General features: G+C 43.5%; 2 protein-coding genes across 2 annotated transcripts; both read left to right on the top strand.

Annotated features, from left to right (window-relative positions):
* Positions 1-480: 480 nt before the first annotated feature.
* LOC133717693 (phenylacetaldehyde reductase-like) lies at positions 481-3,246 on the top strand. The gene is made up of 6 exons (XM_062144407.1): positions 481-693; positions 861-1,036; positions 1,217-1,408; positions 1,538-1,700; positions 2,303-2,489; positions 2,932-3,246. Exons 1-6 carry the CDS (start codon positions 573-575, stop codon positions 3,068-3,070), a joined length of 978 nt encoding a protein of 325 aa, XP_062000391.1. The 5' UTR covers positions 481-572; the 3' UTR covers positions 3,071-3,246.
* A 6,960-nt stretch (positions 3,247-10,206) lies between these two features.
* LOC133714613 (uncharacterized) lies at positions 10,207-11,070 on the top strand. The gene has a single exon (XM_062140768.1). The coding sequence runs from the start codon at positions 10,207-10,209 to the stop codon at positions 11,068-11,070; it is 864 nt and encodes a 287-aa protein (XP_061996752.1).
* Positions 11,071-21,331: the final 10,261 nt, after the last annotated feature.

The raw sequence follows: 21,331 nt of genomic DNA, 5'->3' as shown, positions 1-21,331 counted from the left end.
GATTTGATGGACCTCCATAGTTGTCATAGAGGAATTGTGGGCAACACCTCCAAAAATAGTTGCCTATTTCAGAGAATGGTGTGCGTAGTCATCCTTTCCGCGAGACATTGTAATTATCTGGATCCATTTTTTAAGATAGTTAAAAAGTCGAAGTTAAAGTAAAATTGAGGGAATAAATCAAAATTTATAGATTTCTCCCCGAAAGCTTTTAGGCTCTCAGTTTAAGATTTTTTAAATTTTGGTTTGATAGTCTCTCTATTCTAAATTGCTTTTAAAAGATGAAACAATCTTCCCCATTTTCGCACAAAAATAAAATAAAATAAAAATAAAAAAACAAAAAGTGAAAACGAACCATCAGCTAATACATTAATTATTCTAACATGACCCTGCAGTCAAGGGCATTTAATTATATTTGCATGAGTTGTTGAGCTGCGTGGTCTCCATTGTCCTTGTTAAAAAACAAAACCAAGTTGTTTGCCTCGCTTTGTTTGAAGCCTGTTTCCTTCATTTACCAAAAATAGAAAAAAACTCAGCTTACTCGCTTCCTAGCAGAGCGAACAAGAGAAAAAAGGATGAGCTGCGGAGAAAACAAGGTTGTGTGTGTGACGGGAGCATCTGGTTTCATAGCATCATGGCTGGTGAAGCTCTTATTGCAACGAGGTTATACTGTCAAAGCCACGGTTCGGGACCCAGGTTTGTTCCATCACTTCTCTTTTCTGTCTGCCTTCCCGTTCTGTTTTTCAACTTTTAATCCATTTAACTTGCTCAATTTAGCCAGTTCTTTCACTAATCTTCAGATTAAATATCTGGGTTTTAGTTTTCACTCTTAATTGAGCAAGTTCTGTTTTTGCATGCTCCAGACGATCAAAAGAAAACAGAACACCTACTCTCACTTGATGGAGCAAAGGAAAGGCTTCATTTGTTCAAAGCAGACTTGTTAGAAGAAGGGTCTTTTGATACGGCAATTCATGGATGTGAATGTCTTTTCCATACGGCGTCCCCTGTCCTACTCTCAGTCTCATCTACTAATCCGCAGGTTCATCTCTTACTTTACATTCTTCAAAACGTTTACCAATTTTTCTTTGTCGCATCTTAAGCCAACAGTTTATGAAATTCAGTTCTATTTGTTACTCTGCCAAGCGTTATTGATGCAGTTTTACCTGCAAAATCTAGATCAATATGCACTATAATGTTGCTAGCTCTTAATCGTTGTCAGGCAGAATTAATTGACCCTGCTTTGAAGGGAACGCTTAATGTCCTTGGATCGTGTGTGAAGGTTCAGTCTATCAAAAGGGTGGTTATAACATCCTCTATAGCAGCAGTTGGATATAATGGAAAACCTCTTACTGCTGATGTAATAATCGATGAATCTTGGTTTTCAGATCCTGCTTTTTGTGAAAAAACAAAGGTTTGTGTGTAAATGGTTTTTGTGGTTGCCTAGCATACCATGCTATAACTTGATACGAGTTCGATCTCAATGCTTTCAAGCCATAAAAACTATGTGTATTGTATTTACTGAGAGATTGGTTTTCATCAGCTTTGGTATATGCTTTCAAAGACATTAGCTGAGGAAGCTGCTTGGAAGTTTGCAAAAGAGAAAGGAATTGATATTATTACAATAAATCCGGGATGGGTGATTGGCCCTCTTTTACAGCCAACTCTGAACTTTAGTGATGAAATAGTTCTGAAACTCGTAAATGGTACTTTTATTGAAAATATTGCATTACTTAGATCTGAGCACATGTTTTTTTTTTTTTTTTTTTTATCATTTTATCTATCATGGGGAGAATCTGATGATCTGCTAGAACTTCCACATTTTGTATAACAGACCTTGCATTTGAACCCTTGCCTTGATGGCCCTATATATATAATTGATCTCAGTACTACTAGTCATTTTATATTGAGTGAGCACATCTTGAATAATGATTATTCTTGAGCACATCCTTTAGAGTGTTTTCATTAGTGTCATTCGAATAATCATTTTATCATCAATTTGCGATTCTTGTGCGTTTATAACTACTATACTGAAATGCTAGCTGCTTCCACATTCACAATTTAATCATTTGCATGATTATATACGGATATTTCTGCTGAAAAGGGGGTGGGGAGTCAGGTTGAGGGATGTAATGTTCGAAAATTTCTTTCACACAATATGTCATATTGCCAAATTGTCATTCCTATGTTGCCTGGTAGCTTTGTGTTATGAACTTAAAGTGGAAGTTAGTTTGCACTTCAGCTTGATACCCGTCTTAAACAATCTGCCAAGAAATTATTGTTCCTCATAATAGTCTAATTGATGCAGGGACCGAAAAGTTTCCCAACAAAACTTATGGATTTGTTGATGTTAGAGATGTTGCTAATGCCCATATTCTAGCCTTTGAAAACCTATCAGCTAGTGGACGTTATTGTTTAGTTGGAAGCGTAAAACACTGTTCAGAGGTTGTGAAAATGTTGCACGAGATCTCCCCTGCTCTCAATCTTCCAGATAAGTAAGTTGCTAGTATAATCAAATTGTGACATGCCATTCCTCCATGTGTTTTAGAGGTAGTCGTAAGACTAGTGCAGGTCTACTTGGTCATTAATGGTACATTTCTGCTAGAACTTTCCCTCTTGCATGGTCGGTATGTGCTTACAAGGATACACAATGCATGTTACTTCTGGCATGAGTGAGAGTACCTATCAAACGTAAATTTGGACAATATTTGTTTTAAGCCTACATTATTTTTTTTTAAGAGAGGGGGAGGGAGTTTATTTGGTCAAGTTAATATTTGTAAATAGATCTTTTCTATATCCCTGCCTTTTCACCTTGTTGTGTTTTCAGTACTTTCTAAAAGTACATGTTATGTTCAGTATAGTCCGGTAATGTAAACACTTACATAATTGCCGATACAGAATATTGGGACTTCACAATCTAGTCTCTATATTTGACAGATGTGCAGATGACGAGCCTTTCTCACCAACTTACCAGGTGTCCAAGCAAAGAGCCCAAACTTTGGGGGTAAAGTATATTCCGCTTGAAGTGTCTCTGAAGGATACAGTTGAAAGTTTGAAGGACAAGAACTTCTTCTAATTGTGGAACTCATTCGCAAGTCAGGAAACAGTTAAAATTGATAGTATGTGTAGCCTTGTGTGACTTACAGCTTGTAGTGATGATTTGCGCATAAGTGTACCATACTGGTGCTTTGTATCATTTGCAAAAACTTCAACTTATCTGAAAGTATATGGGAATAATGTGTTGATTATATTCATCTTTCAAGGAGGTTTATATGGTATTATGTCCATGTACATATAAGGAAAAGTACTCGATTCTAATCCAACTATCCAAGTCCACTATAGCACTAATGCTAATTGATACACAAAATAAATCATAACAAAGCTAGTTGATATTGTTCGTGTCTGTTGGAGCACAATTTCTCCAAGGTCCGGAGGAATCAACTACACAATGAAAAGGACAATCAAAATCTCTTAAGTGATTGGGCACCGGTGTGGTATCAGTCAAAGGGGCTCCGACGATCCAGTCTGTTTGAGCCCAAAAGTAATTTTGGCAAGATCCTTTAGTGGATTCAGCACAGCGGGCCGATACCTGCGGCCCAAAAATAAGCCTACTCGGGTTTGGGTTACAGCTTCACCCATTCCGTGATCCATAAGGAAAACGAAACCTTATTGGAGTCGGGTAGCGAGGATTGAATAGGAAACTTCAACCAATAATCCTTCTGTGGCAAGGAGCAGTCGAAACCCTAGGTATATATACCAGGTTTCAAGGACGAATTAAAGACCTCTCTCAAATCAATCAATCCTAGCGATTACAAAGCCTCCCCGGAGCAAACCTTCAACCTCGTTGAAACCCGGTGACCGCGCGTCAGTCCCAGTCTCTCCAAGAGCCGACTGTCAGCATCACCAGATCAACCCGGCGACCGTACTTTCAGTCCTAGTCTCCCCAGGAGCCGACTGCTAGCGCAACCGCCACCGTTACTACCAGCGAAGCAAGGGTAACGCCCTCGCAACCCAGCGAAGCTAAAGTCACGCTTTAGCACAAGCCCGTGCTTTCTCCCAAACTTCCCAGTGATTGCTCTGCTTAGTCTAAAACACTAAGTATCGATTCGGTGACGCGAAGAGATCACACCCAAAGTCCTTATCCGTAAGGCAAGAAGTCCTTCCCCGGAAGGCTAGAGAAGAACCTTGTGGCGAGGTTGGTGCTCTCCTCGTCCACAGACGCTTGAAGAAGAAGTCAGGTCAAGGGACTACCCCGACGACTGCACCCCACGGTGCTGGCACGCCTGCGCATACGCTCAAAAGAGACAGTTTGCAAGCCAACTGGTTTTTGCGCCAAACATTTTGGCACGCCCAGTGGGACCAACGAGTGTCTCTTCGTGAACGTTAGCCATTGGGAAGTCAAGCGAAAACCCTTACCAAAAGGGCTACGCTAACTGCTCAAAGCATAAGACCTCCAGTTACACACCGCATCCTCGTGCGGAGTGTCGTGGTCTTTCTGAAGAACAAGTTATTCAAAGATTCTCTCTCCATTCCGAATCCTCCAATATGTCAACGGAACAAGGAGAGAATCACCAGACCGCTGCTGAGGGTCAGACTGCTACTGCTACTCAGGCCAATGAGCCTGTCACTACCACTATCTCCAATACAGTGGGGAGTGGAGGAATAGAGGCTTTCGTTGCGAGCCTATTCCAGAGGGAGCGACCTCCGAGGTCGCGCTCGCGATCATGATGGAAAATGTCGAAAATCATAGCAGGTGGATTTCCGCTGATTTTGAAAGGGAAAACGCGAGGACAGACAAGATTATACGTGAGATAAACGAGCGTCTTTCCCGACAGTCAGAGAAGACTACAGAACAAATCTCACAAACAGAGAATTCGCTAAGGGCTCATGCTACAAGTATTGCAGAGGACCAGAACCAGAGCCACAAAGGATTAATAGAGATTATTGCGAACCATACGAAGCAGGCGGCGTCTGATATGGCAAGTCTTCGTAAAGATGGAGAGAATCTCGCAACCGAGGTGGCCATGCAAAGAGCCGAGCTGAACCAAGCTAGAGAAGTGTTGAATAAGACGTTAGGAGATCCTAACGTTATCCTTGGTTCCCTTGGCCAACCGTCTGGTTCAGGCAAGTACGTGCCGCCGAATCAGCGAGAGAAAGTTAGTAGCAACACCACTACACCTTCCACAACAGCTGCTGCTACGCCACAGAAAAATAAAGAACAAGCGCTTGTTATTGGCGGTAGCAAAGAAAAGGGTACTTCGTCAGGCGGGCAGACCACCAGACAGAAGCAGCAGACATCAAAAGGTGGCGAAGCTTCGTCCGACTCCACCGTGTTCGTTCAATACGACAGCGATGGAGTGGAAAACATATATCAAGAGCTGCCAGGAAGTTATTATGGGATTGACCAGGCTGGTAATCCTGTCAAAATAACAGCTTTGGCGAAAGAGATGCCTATGCCAGCAGTGACTCTTCAACAGCCAGCTACAACTCGCGTTGTCCAGATAGGAGAAGGGGCAGCAACTGTAAACCAAGCAATACCCGTACAGGCTGCTCGCCATACTATGGCAATACCTCCTCCTCCTCCAGGCCCGGAATATGTTAGACGAGAGGAGGTAGAGGAGATGATCAGGCTGGCTAACCCTAGAGCCCAAATGGATGGGGTCTATGAGGGACCTTTCCCGCCACATATAATGCTCGCGCCATTTCCCAGGGGATATAAAAATATCATATTTTCTACTTTTTCAGGGGAAGACACCGAGAATGCAGTCACTCATCTGGCCAGGTTTAGAGTGCAATGCGGCCAGTACCAGAATGATGACATCCTCAAGTGCAGGATCTTTGGCACTTCTCTTTCGGGAGCGGCCTTCAGGTGGTTTTCCAAACTACGACCAGGAACAGTGGCAGATTGGCCCGCAATGGAAAAGCTCTTTCGAGAAACTTTTGGAGCCATTGAGCCTGAGGTTGATTTGGCTTCTCTCACCCAAATGGCTTAGCAGCCTACTGAATCCGCTGTTGCATACCTTCAACGCTTCCAGATTCAGAAGGCCAAGCTGAACGTGATCCTGCCGGAGAAAGAGTTGATCAAGTTAGCGATCAAGGGTTTAGAGCCTCGACAGCGAAAGAAGCAGCATGGCAGCATGATCCAGTCAATGGGAGAACTCATCACAGAGGTGGACAGCTTCGAGCATCTCCTCAGAGAAACTGATGCAAGGAAGAATGCCTCCAATGGGACATATGTACCAGGAAAACATCGCACCGTAGCGGCCCTGAGCTACCAACCGGCTACTTATGACCCCTACTATCACCATCACAGTGAAGAGTTGATTCAGGACGATGATGAAGAGGAGGATAATGATATTGCTGCTTATGAGCTGACAGGGAGAAAGAATCCAGCCTTGAAACAGTTGAAAATTTCCAAGGAACCTGTCAAGCTCAAATCAATGGCCTTCACCAAACCGGAATTCGCGGCATATACATATGATGCCAATAAGGCACATGAAATTCTAGATGAGATGATCATAGCGAAGATGGTGAAGACCGACTTTGGACCCTTTCCTCGCCCAGACCAGCTAAAAGGGAAGAAGTACTGCAAATTTCACAATCTGTGGAATCATAATACAGTAGACTGTGTGAAACTCAAAGACCAGATTCAGGTATCGCTTAATAATGGTAGTTTGCAGGTAGAGGCTCCAGTAACAGCGGCAGCGCTCGTAGACCTGAACCCTTTTCCTGACACTGGGATCAACATGGTTGACGTGAACTGGACTAAGCAGAGCCGGAGGAAACCAACCCTGGATTTGAATGAAAGGGGGAAAGGAGATCAACCTGACAAGGACGAGCCTCCTGCAAAGAAGAAGTTTGAGCCAGTAGGTCAAGCCTCACCTGTGGTCATATGCTCGCGATGCAAAGAAGAGTGTGGCATCCAAGTGTCACACGAAGAGGTCGAGCAGACATTTCGTTTTGGTTCTCTCCCACCCATCAAATGGGCATCGCCATCGCGAAACTATCAACCTTCCAGTCCAAGAGAAAAAGAGAATCTGGAATCACCACCATCCCCAAAGGATTCCAATCTCTTCCAGAAGTTGAAAGCGGCCGCGGTTGATCGGAAGTCAGAGGAGAAGGCTATGATCAAGCGCAAAGACATCCTGACCAAGCCCTACATCCCTCCTGCTTCTGCCGCCACTATCAAGGAAGGTAAGTGGTACACGAGGGAAAAGGGGAAGGCAGTTGAGATAAGTCCTTCCAAGAAGAAAAAACTGCAGCGCAGGTTTGGAGAAGCCAAACGCGCGCTAGAGGCTCTGGACCAGGGCCTGATCAAACCTTCGCAGTTGGTCAAATCACCTGAGCAGTATCAGAAAGAGATGGAGATACTAGCTGTTAAGCCGTTAATGACTCCTCGCAGCTTTCAGAAGCAAGCGAGCTCAGCAAAAGGGGCATCTAAGCCCAGTGTTTTTTGCAGGATCACCGACGAGAGGAGACCTCCGCCAGCTCGAAAGGAGAGTTCACCGACTAGGCGACCACATGTCAGGCGCAAGTTGTTTCGCGACGACTCAGAGGCCAAATCCTCAGTTTTTGAGAGACTTGGGGGCAAGGACAAGATTACCGATACGCTACAGTGGAAACCTAAAAAGGTCCAGAGTGTCGTTGTTGCCCCTGAGATGACTGCAACAAGTGAACCAAAATCCAGCTCACCTAAGCGGGTTACCGTGATACCGGGGCAGGAGCAATGTGAGGTGAAAGGCCTTACGGAGGAATCATTGGTAGAGCGGTTGGCTAAGCAATTCAATACTGACACCCCTGTCAAAGAACCCAAGCTGAACCTGCCAGAAGACATGGATGAAACAGTTATGACCGATACGACCTGCAACATGGTTTATGTACTCCCCGCGAGGTATGCACTACCAGTCGCCGCGTAGGATTGTGTAGAAACTGATGAAAATAGCGCACAACCTTTGCAGATTACATCAGCAATCACAGCACCTGTGGAGGAGGCTGTCTTTCTTGAAACAGAAGATGCTAACAGCAAAGAATTCTTCATGAGCTTCACCAGGCCAACACCCGCTATGGTTCAACACATGCGACCTTTGTACATCACAGCAGAGGTTAGCGGCACCAAAGTGAGCAAGATCATGGTAGATACCGGAGCTGCTGTGAACGTCATTACTACCAGGACCATGCACTTGCTCGGGATAAAGAAAGAGAAGATCCAGTCTACATCTCTTACACTCAAGAACTTTGCAGGGCCTGTGACAAAGACCCTGGATTACTTTTCTTGCGCATCAAGGTTGGCCCTGCAGAAGGGGTTTATGCTTTCTTTGTGACTGATTGTTATGCAGCCTATAGCGCTATTCTGGGCAGGGATTGGATCCACCGGAGTTATTGTGTTCCATCAACTCTCCATCAGGAACTCATTATGTGGAACAGGGAGACAGATAAGGCGGAGGTGATCAAAGCGGACCCTTGTCCATTTCCAGTTTCCGCGAATTATGTAGATGCCAGGTACTACTTGGAGCCTATCACTCCATTGCAAGTCAGTGGCATCGATAACAAGGGCCGCCCCACAGGGGTGACGGCCTTTGATCTGGCACAGTGGGGGCTCACGCTCGCAAAGGAAGGCTTAAACAGGCCTGGCCACGCTGTGCCCAAACCTTTAAACGATTAATGGATTACGACCTTCCAGAGGAAGGGATAGAGGCCCTCCACTCGCTGTATGAACGACTATCTTCGTACTTAGTGGAAAAAGAGGCCTATGATCGAGTCGCAACCTTAGAAACCGTCAATGAAGAGTTCTCTGACCAGGAACAAGAAGAGGAAGTAGAGATTCAGCTCGCTCCGGCAGCGCTGGATGACACACCTCCTAAGGTCAGAGACCCTACTGAAAAGGTCAATCTTGGAACAACAGAAGAGTCTATGGAAGTGGCTATCAGTACTTACTTAGAGCCTAGCGAAAAACAGAGGCTTATTGAGCTGTTACTGGAATTCAAAGACTGCTTTGCAGAGAAATATGAAGATATGCCCGGCCTGTCACCGGACTTGGTTTGTCATCAGCTACCAACACTCCCTGACAAGAGGCCTGTGAAACAAGAACCGCGAAGAATGAATTCAGAAACCCAAGTCCTCGTCAAAGAGGAACTTGAAAAAATGCATAAATCAGGCATTATCAGGGTGGCCAAATACAATCAGTGGCTATCCAATATAGTGCCAGTTCGCAAGAAGAATGGCAAGATGAGGGTCTGCGTGGACTACAGAGACCTCAATATCGCTACACCTAAAGATGTTTACCCCATGCCGGTAGAGGATATGTTGGTAGACGCCGTAGCTGGACATGAAATATTGTCCTTTATGGATGGCACCGCAGGATATCACCAAATTCCGGTCGCGGAGGAGGACAGACATAAAACCGCGTTCCGATGTCCTCGGTTCGCGGGCGTTTTCGAGTATGTGGTTATGCCTTTTGGGCTGAAGAATGCTGGAGCCACTTATCAGAGAGCCATGAACTTGATCTTCCACGATATCCTGGGAAAGATTCTAGAGGTTTACATCGATGACGTCGTGGTTAAATCGAAGAAGAAAGGGAATCACATCATAGATCTCAGGAAAGTCTTCGAACGCATGCGCCAACATAAGCTGAAGATGAATCCCGCCAAGTGCGTATTTGGCGTTCAAGCGGGAGATTTCTTGGGCTTCATCGTACATCAAAGGGGGATTGAAGTCCCTGAAGATAAAGCAAACGCGGTCATCAACGCGTCCCCTCCACGAACTAAGAAGGAGCTACAACGCCTGCTGGGTAAAATCAACTTCCTGCGACGTTTTATTTCTAACTCTGCAGGTAAGATCCAGCCCTTTTCTCGATTGCTGAAGTTGCAAGGACAGAATGAGTTTGTATGGGAATCTCAACATCAAGAGGCCTTCGACAAGATCAAGGCCTATTTAGCGAGTCCACCAGTGCTTGTTCCCCCGCGAGCTGGATTTCCATTAAAACTATATATTTCAGCGGCTGAGGCCTCTATCGGTAGCTTACTTGCCCAAGACGATGAGGGAGGTGTCGAGCATGCCATTTTTTACCTCAGTAGGACACTTACAGATTGCGAGACAAGGTACACTCCTATGGAAAAATTGTGTCTCACATTGTACTTCTCCGATTGCAAGTTGCGACATTACATGTTATCCTTTACTACAAGCATCATTGCTCAAACCGACCTGGTTAAGTACATGTTGTCGCGCCCTATTCTAAGGGGTCGCATTGGCAAATGGGTATTGGCTCTATCCGAATTCTCACTACAATACGTTCCACAGAAAGCAGTGAAGGGACAAGCTATCGCAGATTTTTTGGCACATCACCCTATGTTGGATATTCCCCCAGTCAAGGAATTAGAGATAGCGGTCACCACCGCAACTCGACCAGATTTGGCGCACATCCCAGAGTATGCAATATGGTATCAAGCCACTGTCTCACTGCAACCCTGGGTATTATTCTTCGATGGCTCAAGAACAGAAACATTAGCAGGCGCAAGAATTGTTCTGGAAAACCCAGCGGGCGATCGTTTCTCCTATTCTTTCCAATTGGAGTTTAAATGCACTAATAACCAGGCAGAGTATGAGGCCCTTATTATTGGCCTGGAAGTCTTACTGGAATTGGGGGTAAGGGACGTTCAGATACGCGGTGACTCTCTGCTCGTGATAAATCAGCTCCAGGAGAAATACAGGTGTGTAAGCTGTTTGCTCGTGCCATATCTTACTCGCGCCATTGAGCTTCTGGATCAGTTTGATGACGCCGATTTGGAATACATACCCCGCGAGTGCAATTTCGCGGCCAACGAACTTGCTCAGTTGGCCACAGGCATTACATTAAAGTATGGAGTTCGCGAGCGCATTCTGAAAGTTGAGCGCCGCACGCTGCCTTCATGGCTCGCGCGGCCTGACCCGCCCGACGATCCAATCGTCGCTGTCCTAGAACCTATTGACGTCGATTGGCGAATTCCGTTGATCGCTTATCTCAAGCATCCAGATCTTACAGCAGACAGGAAGGTTCGTTTTCTTGCCTTAAACTACTTCCTCAGGGGCGACGAGCTGTGACGACGTGGGGAAGATGGCATGGACTTCAGATGTGTCTATGGCAGCGAAGCAAAACGACTAATGCGCGAGGCCCATACAGGAGTTTGTGGCGCCCATCAAGCGGGGCCTAAGATGCGTTGGCTTATCAGGCGACATGGCTACTATTGGCCTGGCATTTTGAAGGACTGTATCACGTTTGCAAAGGGATGCCAAGATTGCCAGGCACATGGTCCAGTGCAGCACATCCCCAACATTCCCATGCAGCCTATTATTAAGCCTTGGCCTGCACGTGGTTGGGCATTGGACTTGATTGGGGATGATTCACCCCCATTCCTCCCTCCAACACAAGTTCATCATCGTGGCCACGGATTTCTTCACTAAATGGGTCGAAGCTGAACCTTTGAAAGAGGCTTCTGGTGCCACCATTCGCCAATTCATTTTCCAGCACATCATCTGCAGGTTTGGTATCCCTGAAGTGCTCGTTTCCGACAGGGGGGCAGCGTTCAAGGGCGGTGAGGTAGAAAAACTTGTCAACGAATTGGGCATCCAGTTCATCCACAGCACTCCATATTATGCTCAATCCAACGGTCAAGCGGAGGCCAGTAACAAGATTATTATCACCCTTCTCAAGAAGATGCTTGTTGAAAACCCTCGCCAGTGGCACAGCACGCTGTATGAGACACTGTGGGCCTATCGCACCTCCAAGAGGAATCCCACTGCTACAACGCCCTATGCACTCATGTTTGGTCATGACGCGGTTTTACCCTTGGAACTCAACGTTCAATCTTTGCGAGTCCAAGATCAGCATCACCTGATCGGTGAAGACTATGTCCAAGCGATGTGGCAAGAGCACGAGGATCTCAGCGAGCAGCGCCTAGCAGCTTTGGATAATTTGGTAATGGAAAAATAGCGTATTGCTCGCGCCTATGACAAGAGGACACGTGGCCGTAGTTACAAAGAAGGTGACCTTGTTTGGAAGGCTGTTCTACCCTTTGGTGAGAAGTTGACAGGTCGCGGTAAATGGACCCCGCGATGGGAAGGACCCTTTGTTGTTCACCGCATTCTGGAGCGCGGGGCCTTTCACCTCAAAGATTTGGACGGTGACATCCATCGCAACCCCATCAACGGACGATTCCTGAAGAAATATTACCCTAGTGTTTGGGAGTTCGAGGACCCTCCATGTCACGCCCCGGATTTTGAATGATAAATTCAAATCCGAAACCTGAATAATTACAATTACAAAAAAACCAAATCTCGAAACTTCGAGTTCATTATTACAATTCACTCTCACAATATATTATAAAGCTCAAATGAGCATAACACACCTCACAACTTACAATTGTTGTAAAACTCTAACAATTGCTCTAACCGCACGATCACCGTCCTGGTTCTCCTGTCCTGTAGGATTACCCGCTACACAATTTGAATAGTGTACCGGGAGTTGCAACAACACAAAACCCGGTAAGCTTTTTACAGCCAGTATGAGTAAACAAGAAAGAACTGTTGATTTATTAGATTTCAAGACTACCACAAACCCACGTTACTTTCTCACTCTCATATATATATATAGACACTTATGAGTTACTCTCAATTTAGCTCATAAGATCACTCACTCTCATATATATATGTAGACACTTATGAGTTACTCTCAATTTAGCTCATAAGATCACTCACTCTCATATATATATATAGACACTTATGAGTTACTCTCAAATTCGCTCATAAGATTTCCCAACATTTGGTAGACAGACTCATATATATATATATAGACCCTTATGAGTTACTCTCAATTTCCCTCATAAGGTTACCATATATATATTGACACTTATGAGTTACTCTCAATTTCACTCATAAGGTCACTCCACATTTGGCAGACAGACTAGAGCTCTAACTGAACGTAACCACTCGTCCGGCCACAGACGTGATTACGATTTAATACTATTAATAACCACCAGCCCGGTACGAGAGCGTGATTCACTAATAGATGCCATGGTCACCTCGTGACCTAGTGATCTCCACAGATCACAACAATTTATTGTTCCTCAACAATAAAACTCAACACCTCTCACAATATATTGTTTCTCAACAATAAACTCAATATCTCTCACAATATATTGTTTCTCAACAATAACTCAACACAACTCCAACAATACATATTATTTCACGTAATAATATATATACAGACATTCACACAGGAATGTCTAGTAACACCAACAATAGTTCATATGATTGCAACAAAATAAAGCAATTAATTGTATTGGGTTCGTAATATGAACCACGTGAGGTTTACTCACCTCGATAATCCCGCTGCGTCTTCAATTCAGCTCAAAATACGATCCACAATCGTCCACCAACTCAAACCGTCAATCACCTAGTCCAATAATGATCTTGACTTAGCCAACAACTCAAATATGTAATTAAACGACGATCCAACGCTCAGATTCAAATTAAACGATGATCCAACGGTCGGATCTGAATTTAATGATGATCCAACGGTCGGATCCTCACGGATCGCCTTTAGGATCATCCTCCAAAATTATCACGAAGATCCAACGGTCAGATCTTCCTGAATCGCCTTTACTAACATCTCCACAAAATTATATGAAAATCCGACGGTCAGATTCTCACGAATCGCCTTCCGAATCACTATTTCTCAATTATACGAAGATCCAACGGTCGGATCTTCGCCCGTGACCTCACAAGGTCACCGGGACAGTCATACGATCAACATATCCAAAATTGAAGCAAAACCGATGGTCAGATCTTCACAGATCGTAAACCGAAGATAAACGTAAAAACGTTAAATAGTAACGTCAAAACGTAAATCCACTATTTATCAACTTTTTCTAACATGACCATGTTATATATCAAAACGCTCGTATGGATGCATAGATCATCGCCTAGATAATGAAAACTCGAAATATGGTCTGATGCGCCGCCACAAGCGGTGGTCAGTGGGCGGTCAACGCGGCGGTCAACGCCGGTCAACCACCTCAGATGGCAAAGTGACCAACTACAAACTGGTTCAAAATGAAAGGGTGATCGACTTCCATACCTGGAGCTAAGTCTGGTTTGGCCTAGATCGTCCTAGATCAAGCGTTGAAGTTGGATTAATCTCGTGCGTCTGATCAGATTCAGATTAAATCAGGGACGTCGAAAAAGTCAAACCATGATCTAGCGTTCTATACACAAAATCGTGATGAAAGGCTTACATGGGGATAATCAGGGGGAGGAGGAGATCACGAAAATGGGGAGGATCGGCCCGTGCAACGCCGGAAAAGTGGTTTTCCGGTCGGGTCGGGTTCTAGCTTCGGGGGGGGCTTCGATCTCCATCTGGGGGCAGCGGCGGGGCAAGACGGTGGCAGGGAGCGGCTGGGCGTGCGACGGCGAGCTCGGGGAAGGCCGGGTCCGTGGCCAGAGGATGCCGGAGGACCACCGTTTGGCCGGGTCGGGTCGGTCGGAACCCGAGGGTTCTGAAGGTCGAAGGAAGAGAGAGAACGGAGGAAACCGGGGGCTTTTCCGCAAAAAGAACTTTTTTTCGTCCTTAAATGAAAATAAAAATCAGAAAATTTCCTATTTATAGAAAATTCCCAATTTTCAAAAATTCATAACTTATTCATACGAACTCCGAATATTGCGTTCCACATGTCCACGAACTCGTATCGACGAGCTCTACAACTTTCATGAAGGAAGTTTTCCCAAATTTTGAACGTATAAAAAGTCAACTTTGTTGACCCCCTAAAAACGTTCGTTTTCGAAAATAAAATCGTTCGAACTAATTCCACAACTTCTCCAAGCTTCGTACTCGCTCCTACTATCGTGAAATCATTTCTAAAAATCCACGGAAATTAATTTGGATTTTTCGGGGTATTACAATCTACCCTCCTTAAAGAAATTTCGTCCCGAAATTTGAGCGTAAGTCAATTCCTCTCGATTAAGGTTGACCTAATCATAGAATCTCCATCTTTTCCAAATCTGTAGTAATCTACAAAGCCACAATCCTTTGTATAAAAATACATTCCTAGGGCCACTAAATCCTTTCATCACAATGTAAATTCACAAAACAACTGCTCAACAACACTCCACATCACATACACAAAATCGTCACATGGATCATCTCATAGATCCTCACATAGATCTTCACATAGATCTTCACATAGATCATCACTCTGTACTGGCATACAAGCACAGTAAACACTCCCACAAAGTGTTTCGCTACTCAATTAGCATCACGGTAAATCTCTATAGTAAAACTCAAGCATGCACCTTTCTTCACAACAATAGAGATGCATCACTCAAAACAAATCATCCCCAAAAGCACGCCAATAAAATATGTCACCCAGTGACGATGACTTGGGCTTGTTCAATCCTTGGGCTAAGCATTAGGGCTGGCCAATTGGGCCTGAAGAAATCGGACCATCCACATTTCGAACCGGCCCAAACCACTTTGGGTTTAACATTTGGGCCTACTATTCGGGCCGAACAATTGGGCTTACCATTTGGGCCTACCATTTGGGCTTACTATTTGGGCTTACTATTTGGGCCTACCAATCGGCCCACCAACTTCCAGCTCGGCTACGGTATGAAATTGTACATACCGTATATACGTATGCATACCGTACAGATCGTATATACGTATGCATACCGTACAACTGTATATTCGTATGCATACCGTACAGACCGTATATACGTATGCATACTGTACAACTGGATATAAGTATACATACCATACAGACCGTATATACATATGTATACCGTACATACCGTATATACGTCCGTATATCAAGCATATACGAGATCCAAAAATATTTGTAAGAGGTAAGGTTCGAACTCCCGACCTCAAACACGAAGGTTTTGCTCTCAACCACTGAAGCAAGAGCTGCCTTCATTAATATATGCTCACGTGTTATATTTATTATGTCATAAGCGACATAAATAAAATAACGGGGGAGGCAAGGTTCGAAACCTTAACCTGCTGCACAAGGGCTTTGCCCACCAACCACTGGAGCACAAGCTGTGCTTAATATAATGTGTACAAATGTTTTACTTATTATGTCATAAGCGAACATAATAAAAATAAACGAGAGGCAAGGTTCGAACCTCTGACCTCTTGTACATGAGCCTTGCTCTTCAACCACTAGAGCACCAGCTGCTCTCGTTACTATCCATGCAACTTCTTTTATTTATTCTATCATAAGCGATAGAATAACAACAAACTGTCGGTACACTCCACGTGCCACGACACGTCTCTTCCGTGATTTACGGAAAGCAAATCACTTTCGGCTAAAGCTGTCTGCCACAGCGTCTCGAGGTTCGGCCTGTCCCCTTACACGCTCAACACGCGCCAACAGCTTTTCCGGGTTTCGGGGCGACTTTAATCCAACGCGTGGATTCAAATTCTGAGATCGTTCATCCAACGGTGGAGATCTGCTCACCTTGTTCTATAAATAGGTGCATTCTGGAGAAAAACTGTTCACTCCAAAAGAAAAGAAATTTTTCTTCCGAGCTCAAGTCTTTCTCTCTCAACTCTTCAGCCTTTCTCTTCTCAAATCCTTTCTTCATCAATTTCAATCCTTCTCTTCTGATCTTCTCTCCCATCTAGTTGATTCAATCCCATCTTTCCTCTGAACTTTCAGATCTTCAATATTTTCCTCCAAATCTTCAATCCTTCTTTCTCAGATCTTTTCTTCCATTTGAAGATTCGATCTCATCTTTCCTCTGAGAATCTCAGATCTCCAATCACCAGTTCAACAACTCCAATCCTTCTAACAAAATCTCCCTCAAACACTAAACCATGTATTCCTCGATTTCCACATCCTCTCACCCCATGACCCAAGAGCCACGAACTCTGCAACTAATGGAGCTCCAAACCCCGCAACAAATGGAACCACAACAACAGCAACCAACAGAGGAGGGAGGAAACACCCAAGCAGCTGGAAGTAGTGCCAACATGGATTTCTGGCGAAGCCGTACCAGGTGGATTCCTACTCCAGAACAAATAAGAATCCTCAAGGATCTTTACTATGTCAAGGGATTTAAGTGCCCAACTACAGAGCAGATTCACGAGATCTGTCTCCAGCTGAACCAGTATGGGCATGTTGAGGGTAAGAACATTTACTTTTGGTTCCAGAACGTCAGGGCTCGAGAGAAGCAGATGAATAGGTGTAATCAGGCTGCTCCAGTGCCCATGAGAACTAGTTCTCTTGGTACTGGTAGATCCATTGATCTCAATTTTGGGTCCACTGGTTCTACTGGTGCTGGTGGATCCATCGACATCAATTTTGGGCCAGCTGGTGGATCCATTGACATCAATTTTGGGTCCACTAGTTCTACTGATGATGGTAGATCCATTGATCTCAACTTTGGTTCCACCTATTCTACTGGTAATGAAGGATTTCTTGATTTAAATTCTGTTTCATATTCTTCCTCACACTTCAACACTAATACTAGTACAACTCTTTTGGCACAACAGGAGGACAAACATCCCTGCAACAACGAGGAGGAGATCACCAGGAGGTTCAAACTCTTCCTCTGTTCCCCGTGCACGGCGAGGACGTCTTTGGTAACCTGAAGACTACTTCCGAGGAAGGTAGTGCACATGATTACTATTTCGGTGGCTCAGGCGGTTACAACCGTGGATCTCCAGTTTCTCTTGAGCTCAGCCTCAACCCATCCGGAGCTGCTGACTAGGCTTAGTACAGCATAGTCCTCGTTTTCCTTTTTCTTCTTTTTTTTTTTTTCTTTTTTCTTTTTTTTTTTTTTTGTAATATAAACTCAATAAGATGGTGTGCATGTTTTCTTTCCTGTTTGTTTAACCAACAACAACACCAAGGATCGAACCTTGGTCACCCAATACTATTTTCAAAACCATAAACAACTCTACTGCACACATCTTTCATAATGATGCAATAAAAACAATCACTCAAAAAGAATCCAACAATCAATTAAGTCGCATCGAGGTCTAGCTAGTATCCTCTGAGTCAAACCAAACACAACAATTTCATCGATAGGATTAGGGATTTATAAAGCTAAACACATCCTGAGTTAGCTAGGAAAACCCACGTTTTTAGAGTTACTCTTACAACTCTTATAGAATCTCGATAATTCGATCTATCAATTGCTTCAACAAAAACTCACCACAATTCAATCCCTAACATTTAGCGATTCAGAAATCGAATCAAACTCCATATCACATAGTAATTCACTTGAACCACTATGGATACCTAACAAAGTCACTAAAATCAATATCTGAAATTGCGTTTAACTATATCACCTAAAATCAATCACCAAAGGCAAACCCTTGCCTGACTCTAACATGTCCTCCATGCTTCTTCTTGCACCATACATAGGCCTCAAAATTCAATTTCATTCACTTGAACAAAACTATATTCACAAGTCACGGTCAGGTCATCAACCCATGGTGTTCAAATGAATAAATTTCAGATCCAGTTTTCCTTGTGAATCGTAACGTATCGTTCCAAAATGATGCAAGCAACATCAACCACGTATATAAGACACATCTCGCGAACTCAATTCAAATTCCGAATCACCAAAACTACTACTAATTCCAATTCTACCAACAATCTTGATTCTGAAGGAATTATAGTACTCAACGACAACCCAAAACAATGGTCTCTCATCTCTAACCATCGAGCACAAAATAAAATTCTTGTCTCGCACCTTAAACCCTGCTTAACAACTTACAAGCACAAGGAAGAAGTAACCACAATAATTTCTTCCCTAACCTCAACCCTACTAACAAACTCCACAAGGACATCTCATTACAAAACAAGATATCTATTATTTGACATGTACATCTCATCCAAAAACATATGTACGTCTAACTTAAGAAGGTAAACTTCTATCAATCAATACTCGTATCCACACTAGGTACGTGCATAGATCCACATCATGCCTTCAACCAAACACTTCAACAATCAAAAGAACCTCATTTCCATAAAACAATCCTCGTTGACTTAACAGAGTTGAATCAAGAGGTTCCTATTCCTCAAGGATTGTAACTCGCGGCCACTGAACTTATTCCAATACGAACCTACAAGACAACTGTAAGGTTCTAAGTACAACCCCTTCGAATCTCCATCACCTAAGGAGTATAGTATGCTTGGCTAAGACATGTATAACACTTAAAACACAGTATAAGTCAAATACAAATTCATATTAACCAAGTCAATACTATAGGGAAGGTATTCACGTTCCCTAAACGACCTAGCGGCCTAAACAACTCCCAACACTCACGCATACCCAATGACTTAGCCAATACCGAAGAGCACACGATGGGGATCCGCTGCAGACGGGCCATCACTCGGAAGGTATTGACACATCACCAAATATGCACCTTACGCTCTGATACCAAACTGTCACGCCCCGGATTTTGAATGATAAATTCAAATCCGAAACCTGAATAATTACAATTACAAAAAAACCAAATCTCGAAACTTCGAGTTCATTATTACAATTCACTCTCACAATATATTATAAAGCTCAAATGAGCATAACACACCTCACAACTTACAATTGTTGTAAAACTCTAACAATTGCTCTAACCGCACGATCACCGTCCTGGTTCTCCTGTCCTGTAGGATTACCCGCTACACAATTTGAATAGTGTACCGGGAGTTGCAACAACACAAAACCCGGTAAGCTTTTTACAGCCAGTATGAGTAAACAAGAAAGAACTGTTGATTTATTAGATTTCAAGACTACCACAAACCCACGTTACTTTCTCACTCTCATATATATATATAGACACTTATGAGTTACTCTCAATTTAGCTCATAAGATCACTCACTCTCATATATATATGTAGACACTTATGAGTTACTCTCAATTTAGCTCATAAGATCACTCACTCTCATATATATATATAGACACTTATGAGTTACTCTCAAATTCGCTCATAAGATTTCCCAACATTTGGTAGACAGACTCATATATATATATATAGACCCTTATGAGTTACTCTCAATTTCCCTCATAAGGTTACCATATATATATTGACACTTATGAGTTACTCTCAATTTCACTCATAAGGTCACTCCACATTTGGCAGACAGACTAGAGCTCTAACTGAACGTAACCACTCGTCCGGCCACAGACGTGATTACGATTTAATACTATTAATAACCACCAGCCCGGTACGAGAGCGTGATTCACTAATAGATGCCATGGTCACCTCGTGACCTAGTGATCTCCACAGATCACAACAATTTATTGTTCCTCAACAATAAAACTCAACACCTCTCACAATATATTGTTTCTCAACAATAAACTCAATATCTCTCACAATATATTGTTTCTCAACAATAACTCAACACAACTCCAACAATACATATTATTTCACGTAATAATATATATACAGACATTCACACAGGAATGTCTAGTAACACCAACAATAGTTCATATGATTGCAACAAAATAAAGCAATTAATTGTATTGGGTTCGTAATATGAACCACGTGAGGTTTACTCACCTCGATAATCCCGCTGCGTCTTCAATTCAGCTCAAAATACGATCCACAATCGTCCACCAACTCAAACCGTCAATCACCTAGTCCAATAATGATCTTGACTTAGCCAACAACTCAAATATGTAATTAAACGACGATCCAACGCTCAGATTCAAATTAAACGATGATCCAACGGTCGGATCTGAATTTAATGATGATCCAACGGTCGGATCCTCACGGATCGCCTTTAGGATCATCCTCCAAAATTATCACGAAGATCCAACGGTCAGATCTTCCTGAATCGCCTTTACTAACATCTCCACAAAATTATATGAAAATCCGACGGTCAGATTCTCACGAATCGCCTTCCGAATCACTATTTCTCAATTATACGAAGATCCAACGGTCGGATCTTCGCCCGTGACCTCACAAGGTCACCGGGACAGTCATACGATCAACATATCCAAAATTGAAGCAAAACCGATGGTCAGATCTTCACAGATCGTAAACCGAAGATAAACGTAAAAACGTTAAATAGTAACGTCAAAACGTAAATCCACTATTTATCAACTTTTTCTAACATGACCATGTTATATATCAAAACGCTCGTATGGATGCATAGATCATCGCCTAGATAATGAAAACTCGAAATATGGTCTGATGCGCCGCCACAAGCGGTGGTCAGTGGGCGGTCAACGCGGCGGTCAACGCCGGTCAACCACCTCAGATGGCAAAGTGACCAACTACAAACTGGTTCAAAATGAAAGGGTGATCGACTTCCATACCTGGAGCTAAGTCTGGTTTGGCCTAGATCGT

Source organism: Rosa rugosa, chromosome 6 (assembly GCF_958449725.1).
Source record: "Rosa rugosa chromosome 6, drRosRugo1.1, whole genome shotgun sequence".
Classification (NCBI taxonomy): domain Eukaryota; kingdom Viridiplantae; phylum Streptophyta; class Magnoliopsida; order Rosales; family Rosaceae; genus Rosa; species Rosa rugosa.
The sequence above is the reverse complement of the archived record's forward strand: the minus strand, read 5'-3'. Positions and strand labels throughout refer to the sequence as shown.

Excerpts from the sequence above, each read along its gene's own strand:
- LOC133717693 (XM_062144407.1), top strand. The coding sequence starts at position 573 with ATGAGCTGCGGAGAAAACAAGGTTGTGTGTGTGACGGGAGCATCTGGT. Across the intron at positions 694-860 it reads AGCCACGGTTCGGGACCCAG|ACGATCAAAAGAAAACAGAA; the intron begins GTTTGTTCCATC and ends TGCATGCTCCAG. Across the intron at positions 1,037-1,216 it reads TCTCATCTACTAATCCGCAG|GCAGAATTAATTGACCCTGC; the intron begins GTTCATCTCTTA and ends AATCGTTGTCAG.
- LOC133714613 (XM_062140768.1), top strand. The coding sequence starts at position 10,207 with ATGTTGTCGCGCCCTATTCTAAGGGGTCGCATTGGCAAATGGGTATTG.